The sequence below is a fragment of the Esox lucius genome, chromosome 23 (genome assembly GCF_011004845.1).
Source record: "Esox lucius isolate fEsoLuc1 chromosome 23, fEsoLuc1.pri, whole genome shotgun sequence".
In the NCBI taxonomy this organism is placed as follows: Eukaryota; Metazoa; Chordata; class Actinopteri; order Esociformes; family Esocidae; genus Esox; species Esox lucius.
Window position 1 is genome coordinate 9,626,403 of NC_047591.1, and position 13,609 is coordinate 9,640,011.

Sequence of the window (13,609 nt, forward strand, 5' to 3'; positions counted from 1 at the left end):
TGTTCCTGAACTATAAAACAGAACACGAGAGAAAATAATGCTGGTTCATTGCCATGAGGAAGTGATATATCATCAATTTAATAATAAATGATAACATTAGCCATGGCAGCTACTGTATCAGTGACTGGTAGAAAAAAGGAGGGGTGGAGCTGGGGCATATTGGTTAATGGGAATCACTGGCATAGAATAGCAAGGTGAAATTGTAATGTCTGTAACTTCTGGGATGTGATTACAAAAAGGTTACTGTCATCCCAGGAGGTGTATCTTCGGTCAAGACTGTCATATTCTAATTTAACTGTGGTCCTGAAAACGCAAACCGCAATGTTAAAGCACTTGAAGTCAATCATCAGTATGCAGTTACGTATAGTTTTTTTAACAGGTATGTTAAGAACACATTCTTATTTATAGCGACAACCTGTGAACATTTAGGGTTAATTGTCTTGCTCAGGGGCAAAATAACAAGGTTTTTCATCAGCTTGTGGATTTGAACCTGCGACCTTTAATTTATCAGCCCAACATTCTCGATCGGAAGGCTACCCTGCCACCACATAGGTTGCGCACTGTGAATGGATTGGCACAGAAACCTGAAAATGCGTTGTATATTTTATATAGTTAATAATCATCTGTATGTCAACTGAGGAAATTGGATTTGATCCTGCTTGATCATTGTCTAAAGCCAGCTGTGATGTTGGAGTAATGATTCAGGAAGGAGAGTGTGCTCATTCAGAGTGGTCGGCAAACCCTGAACCTTCTGGCCTGAAGATCTGAGAGGCAGCGATAAAACCAAGTAGAAGTCAATCGACCTTTTATAAACAAAGTATTGCTACAGTGGTTGTCATTTATGGTAATGTTTCTTTTGCAAGGAGGGTATGCGTGAAAAATGACAAATTCAGGAAAAGTGTAAAAATACAGTGCCATTTTGAAGCCCTGTCACAGGTGTCACTGTAAGACAGACGGAGCCTACTAAAAACTATAACTATCTTTAGACGAGACAATTTCCAAAACATGGTTTTGGTCAGAGGTTCATCTTGATGGGATAGAAAGCCTTTTATTACCTTTTTCCATATTAATGTACCCACCTTCATGGAAAAATGCATTGAAAGTCTGGGAAGTTTAAATGATCCATTTCATCATAAATGTAAAGCAGTTTCATCTTATCTTAAAATTAGCAAATTAAAGGAAACTACATTCTAGTAAAGAAACTGGAAACTTGTCTTTTCTTCTTTATCCTATTGGGTATAGGACAAATTAAATGTAACTTCAGTAAACAAAACAGTTCATATTGTAATTACGAAGTAACTAAGATACAAACCATCCTTTGCTGAATTAGCAAATTATGGAAAAACACTTTGGAGAAAAGTAGAACTGGAAAGTACAGTATGTATTGCTCCCCTCTCTCCTCCCACTTCTGGTTTCCCTATTCTTATCTAAGGTTATTATATTAGGTTGTTACTGAATACCATGTACCGTGATGCGTAGGAAAGGTGTTCACATCTGAATCAGCCCTAGTGTCTCTGAAAAACCTCAAGAGTCTCTTTCATCCAAGTATCACTTTAGATGGATCCTGGCACTTCCGCTTGAAAAACGACCATGCCTTTCAGTGCTTTGAAAACAGCAGAGCGAGAATTCGGAGCATCAAGTCCCACTCGCCGCCTAATTATGCCAGGCCACCTCAATTACAGTACAGGCTACGCTCTGTTTTCATAATGTGCACCGCTTAAGCCTGCATTGTCATTAAGCTGAGAGAAGGCATATTAAAAAGGGCATTATCCATCTAGAATCTGAAATCTACTGAAGCAGTGAATGGTGATGTAGCTGATACTAGAATATTATTAAACACATCTGTAGCCAGAGGGTCGAACAGAGGCAGAGGGGTTAACATTAGCTCTCCGGGGCTATGCTGATGGATGATAAAAATTCACGAGGATCATCGGCCTGCGGGTGTTGAACCTCTCATGAAATGAATGAACTAATAGCCACACATGTTCACACCCAAATGCACACTCGCAAAATATCACGTACGCACAAAAAACACACACACGTGCGCACACGTCTTCTACCAGGGAAATTCAAAACATGCTTAACACACCACCTTGATTAAAATCAATCGCTTGAGACCTGGCTGTATGGTAACGTCAGTAATAAAATCTTCACTGACTGGAGGCTTAAGCACGGGTCAAAGAGCAGTCATGGACAAAAGGCAAAGTGATCCCCAATCAGAGCTTGTGTTTGGAAAACTAAGCCAAGGAAATGAGGTTATAAGACTTAGGGTGGAAGAGCTCTGGGTCCACCACTTGATTATTGATCCAATTACAGTCCTTCACAAAATGATCTCCCCTCGCCACCACAATGCCTAGGGGAGAAAACTGATCTGGTATCAGTGTATGAGGGACATGCTGCTTTCCACGCTCTACCAAAGCCTACCGAACTCCAGAAAATGTATCCATCCAGCTTCAGGTAATTAACGCAGTATAAACAGCCTTTGAGACTTTATTAAAGAGTGTCTTTTGAGTGAGATGAAAGGGGGGGGGCGGAGCACTGTCATCGGAGACAGATCATTCTCGCCATCCTCCTAAATGTGCCAAGGGAGAGATAAGGAACATCGCTGTCTCCTCCTGTGGCTGAATGTGCCGTATGACATTCTAAAAGGATTGCATCTGTGTTGTTTTTTTACCATGTCTGTAAGATGAAATAAACGACAGACAAGGGCACCAAGCCCTGTTAGTAAGGCCAGAGAACAATGGGAGGGAGTGAAAACCCTTAACGAAGCATTTCTTGCTCAAGCAAACTCTTAACCCGGGAACTATATGCAACTGAACACTGGGCCTATAATTGGCACTAATATTTGCTCAGTACAACATATCCTCAGCTATTCTTGGAGCCCCGACCATTTAGTGGGTTATTTTCAAGATAAGGGCAAAATATAATTGATTTGTTTCCATGATCAAAGTGGGTCATCTCACCTATGAGTAATTGTGGAGTCACATGGTGCATGAAAAATTGAGAACAGAATGTAGCAATTATACTGAAAGTAAAAATTAATTTGTTTTGAACCAATATGCTGCTCAAGCCTCACTTGCCAATGATTATTTTGTATTTAGTCCTGTATATATTATTGATGCCTCTGAATGCAGTTTGAAAGAAATTGCTATAGACATTTCCGCAAACATGTACACTTCTTTCAACAAGCTAGTTAGCATTCGCTAACAAGCATACCTCTAGCTTCCTAAATAGACACAGATACATGAACATCATCTTACTCGAAACTAAAAACTAACCCTCTTTGAAAAAGGAGAAAAAACATTGAAGATAACTTGTTGAATCACCGCCTGGAAGAGAAAATTATTTCAAATGTTGTATCCTGTACTTCTTTTACTTACTGCAGCTTTTACTTACTGGACAAATGAACGTTTTTTTTCAACAAAAGCAACAACCAAGCTTTCAAACAAAGCTTTCCTAGTATACTTAAAAACATGCGTAACAGCATAAATTACAACCAAAATACCCATGCAACTGGACAGAGAAAACCATTTGGGCTAAACCAGGTGCTCCCAATCTCTTTTCTTCCAGGCCTCTATTTTCACCTTTTTCATTTGAAATAAATACACAACCAGCATTCCTTTTCCCTTCCACCTATTCTTTACATAACCAGAGTACTCACATCCTTCTTAAGCGAGCCCTAGCCAAGAAAGTAGTGATACCAACACAAAACTAGGATCTTATATTGTACCACCTTATAAAAGAGCATTTTCTGGTTGAATGTGAGCCTATGATTTTTTTTAATGCTGATTTCTTGAAGTTCTACATAGTTTAACAACGCTCATGACATCTGTTAGATACAAAAAAGTGATTTGTCAGCATATGACATCAATTTGAAGACAATTCATTTTACAGAAAGACCATTATAGTCTGTTCGGTGTATTTCTGAGAGGAAGCCATACATCTGTGGCAGGCTGACACACCCAGACTTTGGAATGAGGGCCTCATTGGTAAATGCCTGTACTGTATTACAACACTCAGTCTATTTTTCTAGCGGCTGCTTTCGACCACGGCAAGGTATTTATTGTGCGTACAGATGAACGGCCTTCTTATACTGTACCCAATGGGCACAATGTGTCGACCACCCTGAATCTACACAATCATTGTTGCTTTCAGAGCAAAATCACTGGCGCTGGAAATAGGATATAAGAATAACTAAAGGGAAAGAAAATGTAAAACCAAGTCATTGGATTTACTCATTCCAGAACAGTTCTTCCTAGATCATCTCTTCTGTGACAAAGAAACGAATAAGAGGTGATCAAATGGTTCGGGGACGGTCAATTTATTAGCAGGTTACCGTAATAGTTAAGTTCCCATCCGAATAGGCAACTTTCAGAGAGGATCCACATTTCAATCCTCGCCTTTAGATTTTTTTTTCTCCAAAAGTTTGGTCATGCATATTTCAATAAGTTGAGTCTTGCCCTCGAGAAAACATGACAATATCAGTTCTGTTAAAAATAACTCCGTGGATACTTGAGGTAAAGACTTCCCTTGTTTTTTACTGCGACCGTCTTACTTATACGAATCCAACGGTATAATGCATTAATGTATTGCATTGCGTAGGGCTTGTAGAATGCAATGTTCTCTCAGAGTAAATGCTTTTGGAAAATAGTAAGTAATGGAAATGTCTCCAGCACCTCTGATGTTTCAGCTACAAGCATAGTGGTTCATTTTGTGATACAGCTTTGGGTTAACACCCAAAAGGTTGTTAGATCAAATTCCAAAGGTGATTTATGCCCGGTAGCAATGTACAAATTATAATTACTCCTGCATCGCCCTGGATAAGAGCATCTGCTAAACAACTTCCATGTAAATGAATGTACTGTATGACAGAAACAGCTAACCCATTTGCAACCTATTCAGTTCTCCTGAAAACAATGTATTAACATGCTGAATTCACTGTCATTGATGTAACTTGTATTCATAGTAAAGTCAAGAAAGTGCATATGTATTTGGGTATTTGAACATTATTTTTCTACTACACATCCTGTATCACCTCAGTTCAAAACATGCTTATACAAGATTGTGGAAATTTTTTCTTTGAATTTGATTCTGTAACTGCTTATTGCATTAGTCCCTAATAGCTGATGCAATCCAGAATGAAAATAGACTGACAAAATGTTTGCATGGCAACTTTGGTTTATTGTACAATAACTTAATTGACCTTGGTTCCAATTACGTAAATATTTCAACAGCTGTTTGTTAAGGGCTCTACCAGGAGGCTTTGGGTTGTACTAGAGCTAACCAGCATCACATCTGTGTTCTATCAACAGCTTTTACTACATTTCTTTCAGATACTCCTTAGAAAATTCGATCTTCTGTTGTGTTATGGTCTACCATCATTTTCTTTTGGGTGAATTAAATAATGCAAATTTGGGTTTCACCAACACTGTACCTTACTATTGTCCACACAGGATTCACACATATTGGATATTACCATTATCCCAAAGCTTGTATTCATAAATGGTTGAGTATGGAATATTAAAGCTGCAAGGAGTAAAAAGAAAATGAAAATAATGTATCAGAACCAAATTTCCAAAAATGTTTGGACGCTATTTAAAACGCAAAAAAAGAAACACAAAGCAATGATTTATACCTATCATTTATACCTATATTTATTTGAAAATAGTACAAAGACAACATCAAATGTTGAAACTGAGAAATGCTTTTGTAAAAATGAATGCTCATTTACAATTTGATGCCAGCAACATGTTTCAAAAATGTTTTACCACTGTGTTGCATAACCTTCTTTCAACAATACTCTGTAAGCATTTGGAAACTGAGGAGACCAATTGTTGGAGTTTTGAAAGTGAAGTGTTTTCACATTCTTGCTTGATATAGGATTTCAGCTGCTCAACAGTTCAGGGTCTCCATTGTTGTATTTTTCATTTCATAATGCGCCACATGTTTTCAATAGATGACAGGTCTGGACTGCATGCAGGCCAGTTTAGCACCTGGACTCTTGAGCCATGATTCCATGATTCCCAAAAATAATCTCAAATGTTGATTCGTCAGACAACAGAACTGTTTTCCACATCACCTCAGTCCATCTTAAATGAGCTCAGGCCCAGAGAAGGCGGCTGTGTTTATGGATCTTGTTTATGTATACGGTTTCTCCTTTGCATGGTGGAGTTTTAACTTGCATTTGTGGATGCAGCAACGTACTGTGTTCACAGACAATATTTCTCTGAATTGTTCCTGAGCCCATGCAGTGATGTTCACTACAGAATCATGTCAGTTTTGCTGATATTAATGCAATGTTGCCTTATCACAGCCATCCAGTATTGGTTTTCAGCCTTGTCCCTTGCATACAGAGATTTCTCCAGATTCTCTGAATCATTTAATGATATTATGTACCATAGATGAAATCCCCAAACTCTTTGCAATTCTATGTTGAAAAACGTTATTCTTAAGTTGAATAAATGTTATTCTCATGTTACTGACCTGTTCCCAATTAACCAAATTAGTTGTGAGATGTTCCGCCAGGTTTCTTTTTAGCATTACACGACTTTACCATTCTTTTGTTGACCCTGTCCCAGCTTTTTTTAAATATGTTGCTGCCATCAAATTCAAAGTGGGCATATATTTTTCAAGAAACCATAACATCTCAGTTTCAACATCTGATATGTTGTCTCTGCAATATTTTCTATTGGATATAGGGTTTAAACTATTTGCATATCATTGCATTCTGTTTTTCTTCACATTTTGCACAGTGCCAAACTTTTCTGGAAACGGGGTTGTATAATTTAAAACTGATTTGAGGAAACATTTCCCACACCATGTTCATCTACTGAAATAAACATGTTCATCTCCTGAAACAGACATCAAGGCCCAGCTGGAACACAAACCTGGTGAAACAGGACATGAGATGAAGAACGGGATGGGAAATTAACAACACTGGCCAGGAGGTGTTGTTTTTACTTGGTCTAACCAGGTGGGGGATGGGAATGTTTTTCTGTTTGCAGCATCATCCGTATGAATACAGAAGAGCTGGCATCTTCCCATCATTTGCATTGTTTCTGCTGTGGGTGGAGTTTGTTTCCACACTTACTTTGTTATCTGTTGCAGTGCCGAAGATGTGCGCACCAGACTTTTACTCCTTAGGGATTACCCTCAGAAGGACTAACTGGCCATGAAAGGAAATGTGGGAGAGATTTCCCTGAGAACTCTATTTCTGGTTCTACTTGGATATCTTGCTTGTCGTTGGAAGAAGAAAAAAAAAATCGCTGCTGCATTTACTAAACTGAACTGCTGTTATGGTAAAATCAGATCAATGTGTATTGGGCACATTGTGTGAGGTGAAGGGAGCTGGCATTTTGGGGAAATGTTCGGGGAATTCCTGGCGGGGGTGATTGATTAGTTAATTGGAAAATGCTACACTATCACAGTTTGAAATTAAATCCAAGATGCACAGTATCATGTTAATGTTTTTGTCCAGTTAAAAAATATATAAAATACTGACCAAAGAATTTTTTAAACATTCATATTTTAGCATTGAATGTGCTTTGAATAAAATGTGCTACAATTTAAAATCCATTTAAATAGTAACTACAGTCAAGGGGGGAAAAAAGCCCATCATAGGATTACTAAACAGCTGTTGGAGCAGCTGTAACAGAATAGTTCCTGGACAGGGTGTGTCAGGGAATAATGTATCCCTCCCCTTCTTGAGAAATCTGGGGAGTGGAGGAGTGGAATAACATAGGTCTGACCACAGACCACCACAACCACCCACTGGAATGGGGAGGGTGCATTTCACGACGAGTACTCAACACTAAAATATCAGTGCAAACACGATTACTTACCATGCATATTCATTTGTCCTTAAATACCTAGCACCTTATGCATATAAACTGAGATCGGAGCTTAGAGTTGAACCACCAATACACACTGAAAAACGGAAATATGGAAATTACAGTTCGAGTCGAATCAAAAAGGATTTAAAAGAAATATAGCTCACAGAGCAACTATAGATGTTCCTGGCACTTAGGTAAAACTGTTTTTTACTGCAGTGCAGGTCAAAAAAGTTAAATAAAATCCCACTTACTGAGCTCTGCAATGCTTCCCACACGTGTGGCCAGTAGAGACTGTTCCAAGGTGCGGAGGTCAGCCTGACTGTAGACCACGCCCTCACCGCCCTTCCCTGAGCGCTGCTGGTCTCTGTGCAGGTTCAGGCTGTCCGGCAGGCTCAGCACACCTAGTGAAAGGACAGGGCAGAGGTCAGAGGTCGAGGCTGAGAGGGGAGAAGTGACGAAGTGAACAGTTTTCGCAGCCGCAGCCCGAAAAATGACCACCAAAGTCAGCGGATATGTCTACTGCTATCAGAACTCAATGTTTTCACAACCCCCCCCCCCCCCCTTTTCTGTACGATGATACGGCACTAATCGAATTAGCCCTATATTCCAAACCAAGTTCTGTAAGGCTGAGGTGAATCTGTTAGGACAGATAGGATATTGTGTTCTGCTACAGATGAATGAAAACTGACACTCAGCCAACTTAGGGTTCTAACAACACAGCCCTATTATCTCTCGAAACAACAGAGACTTGTCAATATTGTCTCTTGCTTTCCCCTCACACCGAAAAAGGCATGCGAGCACATAAAAACATAAAACAGCATGCAAGGACACACACCCACACCACTCTTCCCTAACCATGATGCATTAGTTCCTTCCCACAACCCCCCCCCAAAAAAGGGGGGTTATTTTGAGACCATGAGCAGTTATAAAATATATTCTTCCATGTTGTCTGACCAGCATGGACAATAGATACGCTTTATTTAAGGGTGTGTCTGAAATTCCATGGGTGTGGTACATCCTCAGTCCATTTCAAATCAGGGTTCTGGCCACGTTAAAAAGGGTCTGGTACACTATGCAAGGCTTCTGTTATTTTATTCATTCAAGACAAGAACTGACTTGAATTGAGTAATAATTGCACTTCACAGACTGAGAAGGGCATCTAAATTGTTTCCATCAAGTCCAATATGAAATCATTCAGGCATTTCTAGGGCTTGTTTAGAACTAATGCTGTCTCTCCCAACTAAAGGTCAATGACTGCATTACAGGGGGTTTGAGAATAGGAAACTGTATTACATATTTTACAGAAAGTAACAAAAGTGCCATCAGGATTGCCAGTATTAAGGTGCGGCCTCTGCATATACTGAATGTCACAAATCGGGTTGTGAATATCATGGACATTAAGTGATGGATGTGGGCCAGCCAAACAGCCATTTATCATAGGAACCTAGCTAGCTCAACTAAAAGCTTTCACCAAATGATAAATAAGAGTTTAACGATTTATGTTTCTGGGGGCTGCTTTCCCTTTAAATCAACACACGCTGTTTCATCTCATCTCTCAGTGCCCAAAATATCATTTGAAATTGATCCTAAGTTCCTCAAAGCTTGTTAGTGCATCATTTATTACATTGAATCAAACACATGAAAACCAATTTGTTTAACTTCATCCTCTGTTCCTTCCAATTGAATCCTTCCCCAACACTTGATTTCCCCAAACAGAAAAGTACACTTTTGATCCTTTGATATAGTTGCATTAGACATCACAGGGAAAAGAAAGCAGGCACATGGGGCCCCATGGGTAGTAGCACAGGAACAGACAAGGAAGGGGGAAAGGACCCAAAAGGAATAAGGATTTTAATCTGTACACACACTGTTGTCACCAGGTGTTTGATCAGCAAATTCCTTCAGATCCAGTGCCCTGAAAAGCATGTGGATTAGCTTAGCTCCATCTTTAAGCCTGCAGATCAGCCTATCGCAGCGCTTCAGAGCAAACATGACCTGCATTGCTTTTCCAGGGCCTCTCCATCTTCACTGTCATCATCTGAATGGTTGTAAACGATGACAGGGTCAACGGGACAAGATAGCTAAGACCCACTACTGAATCACAACTGGCAGCAGACACTGTTTAAACAGGTGGGGATAAATAATGCATATTCTATTGAACACCCATCCCATATCTTCAAATAGCCACCCGAGAGGAATAGATCATGGGATAAAAAGTGGGAAATGTCCCTCTACTCAGAGGATCATCAGCACAGATCATTTGTTTGGGGACATTCTTTATGGTGGAGGGACTGACCTCCTAAAATAGCTCTAGAACCAAACCAGACTCCTGCTATATAAATCTCATGTGATAACTCACACAGTTTACAGTGCATTTAATGACACAGCCTTCCTTCACTGGAGGCAGGGTCGGCATCAACATAAAAATACTAATCACATGAAAAACTAAAGGGATTTCAGGGGTCTTACATCTTCAGACCTGGGCACAAGTATGTATATTTCACTATTTAAAATAAATCATGTTCTGGATATTTTTCGTAGTTTGAAATGCACAGTCAAAAACAATGAATTTATAATTTCAGTACTTGAATAGGTAGTTGTAAAAAAGAAAAGTCCTCCAGCGCCTGACTCCAATCCATTCTTCTTGTTAACACATTGCAGACACAACCGGGACATATTAGCAGATACCCGTGGGCCCAGAGGAAAGTGCATTCTCTGATCAGCAACCATGACTGCAGAGACTGGGTCTACTGCAAAGAGCTTGTGTTCAATGATAATCTAAACTCCAGACCGCACTGAGCAAATCTGCAGGGCCGTCGGACGCACAAAGGGCTCTGAAGGAATGCCGTGACATCAGGGTTTCTAATACACAGTGTCCTTTAAATAATTTGTATAGAATTACAAGAATAACTGTCAATATTCCTCTAATTATTCCAAGTGAATTTGGAGAGCCAAAGCTACTACTTTGAGAAACTGCAGAGAAAAAGGGCTCTCACCACATTTAAGCATACAGACGGCCAAGGGCACAAGCACTGGCATAGCTAATGGGTGTGCGAGAGGTGCAGGCACCCAAGCATCATGAAATATAAAATGGCCTCTACACCACTTTAATGAAGCATAGTTGAAAACGTCTTATCCAACCGCATGGCGGCTTGGTGCGTCACATGCACAGCGCCTGAGAGGGACGTGCAAACAGCGGAGTTCATTACTGGGTCAGAGCTCCCCGCAATCACCACCTCTACACCATTCAGTGCCAGCAAAAATACATCAGTCAACCAAGTCATAGTGTGCTCAATACCACCGCATTGCAGGCACAGCGAGTGGTACCAACACTTCATGGCCAGAACCAACAGGACCCTGTACAGCTTCTACCCTGAAGCCATACGCTCGTTAACATGACTGGAAAATAATTGGACCAGGACTGGTATTGACTTAATGTCTACAGACTGGACCCACACACACACTCCTTAATACATAACAAATACACACATGCATGCTGATGTCACACACACTCTTATACACTCAAAACCACATATGGCGCTGTTACTGTTTGTACCCCATGTACCTGAATGTCCACTACCTTGCCCCACAGCATATTGACTGGGACAGCAACTCAATGTCTATTGTCAAGCTATTGTCATTCATTTCTTTATGGTATATCCTTTCTCTTACTTTTTAAATCTGCTCTGGGAAAAGGCTTGTAACCTCATGTGTCTGTTAGCGTACACTTGTTGTGACAGATCAAATACGATTTTTTTTTTATTTGATTAAAAGTACCAATACATTGTGACACACATTTGACAACTAAATAATACTTCTAAGGATTTAAAGTATCTAAAAAATACTGCACATACTAATACTTAACCAACGGTATTTCAAAATGCATTGGTACACACAATAGTTCCTCTACAGTGAATAGGTTTTAAATGAGTTAAACAACTCAGAATGAATGACTAAATGTACAGTTTCGGCTTAACTGTTGCAGAGTTTGACTGACAGCTAAGACACGGTACCACATGGAGTCATTTAAACGACAAGGCAAGGTTTAATGACGGTCAGCTAACAATGCATGGCATGGGATCTGTATCCTCATGCATCCTCATGGCTAAGTGTTTTTATCCTCCACAGGGAGTGTGCTGGAGCAAAAAAGACATGTTTGCCATCATTTTGACTCCTGTTGGGTAATCATACTTGCATTAAAGAATACGATTTCACATTATTCCTTAGCATAAAATATAGCTTTATATACAGAATGTTTTATTTTATATGGTTATTTTACAAATCGTTATCATGTCTGCCAATAATTTCAGACCTGACTATGCGACCCTTTTACAGGTGCTTAATGGATCGATGGCAGTGTATCAGGGTGACATATTGCACCAATGTCTTTACCAAACAAACTACTCCATCAAGATGTCAAGGTCATTTCCTGTCAAGGTAACAATTCCCAATGTTGTGGAAAGCCACATTGTGACTGCAAGGTCCACTCTAACTTCTGCTTTGCTGCAGAGCTCCTTATTCACTGGTGGAAATGTCCAATCGATTTCTCTTCTTTAGCAAGTAGCGGTCTCTTGTCAGAGAGAAACTCTCTCAGAATATTAACAGGCGGTCACCATGGCAACAGGCAAGAGCTGCCCAGAGGCTATGTGATTGGTTGAGCAGGGAAAAGCACCACTTTTACTGTAACCACGCACGTGATGCTGAGAGTACAGGATTCTCACCTGTTTGAGTGGAGGCCACAGCACAGCTGCAGTTATTCAATGAGTTTCTGATACTATGATATGGCCATTTAAAGCCATATGCAGCCATATGCAGATACAATCAGAAGACGACAAAATTATGAACCAATAAATCGGAATTATTAACTCCAGGGAGTTGTCAGGGAGAGGGAACGATTAAAAGGGTGAACATGTCCAAGCCTGGCAAAACTAATGTTTCAAACCAAGCCCATTGACGACAAGGTGATAATGATGGCCAGACACCAGAGAAAGGTGTTTTTCCCGTGTTTACACTGCTCTTAGAGGGTTTTTTTTCCACACTACAATGTATTCCCTGAAGAACAAGAATACTCAAGATGATTATTTCCTATTATAAACTTGGTGAGGAATCTCACACTCAAGATATTACCTTCCGAGCTAGTGCACGCTTCTTTCTCAAGGGAGCCCCCTCGAAGCATTGCAGTGTGGAGAGCAACGCATCGTGCAGAATACAGTACTTATCCTCTCTAATATGCGTGTGTCTACTCATTTCAAATTCATCTTTGGAAGCTGATGTTGTTGCTATACCAGTAAATTATGCAACGCAAAATCTCCCTTTGCACATGAATATTCAGATAGTGGTTATAATGCATGGCTCATCGAATCCGCTCATAAAAACTCCTGTTTGAAAAAAATATAAAAACAAGATTTTACAGGCAATTCTGCTCAGACTAAAGCATTTGATTATTGAAATGTAAGCTGCAACTCAACAAGGAGTGTCTGGTCATCTTGAAAAATGAACATGGCACAGGTCGATAATTTCTGTGGTTGTCAAGGGGAAAACATGATATTATATCCTCAGACCTGTGACAAGAAAAGGCTTGAGTGGCAGTGACAAGGAGACCTCTTCATTTATCAGGATCTGGAGGAGATTCTCAACACAAAACACGCATCTCTGCATGTGACAGGGGTGATTGAGGCGGTGGCCAGAAAATGTGTCTTTTACTATGTGAGAAAATTGCCACTCAGAATTCAGAGGTCCCAAGATGTAAATATGTGGGTGGCATGAAAGAACTATTA

General features: G+C 40.0%; 1 protein-coding gene across 5 annotated transcripts in view; it reads right to left on the bottom strand.

Annotated features, from left to right (window-relative positions):
- LOC105027830 (ankyrin repeat and BTB/POZ domain-containing protein BTBD11-A) overlaps window positions 1-13,609 on the bottom strand; it is a 121,852-nt gene that overhangs the window by 36,872 nt on the left and 71,371 nt on the right. For all 5 annotated transcript variants that reach the window (XM_010900119.5, XM_020042965.3, XM_020042964.3 and 2 more), the window contains one exon: window positions 8,084-8,233. In XM_010900119.5, the coding sequence (XP_010898421.1) occupies window positions 8,084-8,233 (150 nt within the window). The remainder of the gene's footprint in view (window positions 1-8,083; window positions 8,234-13,609) is intronic.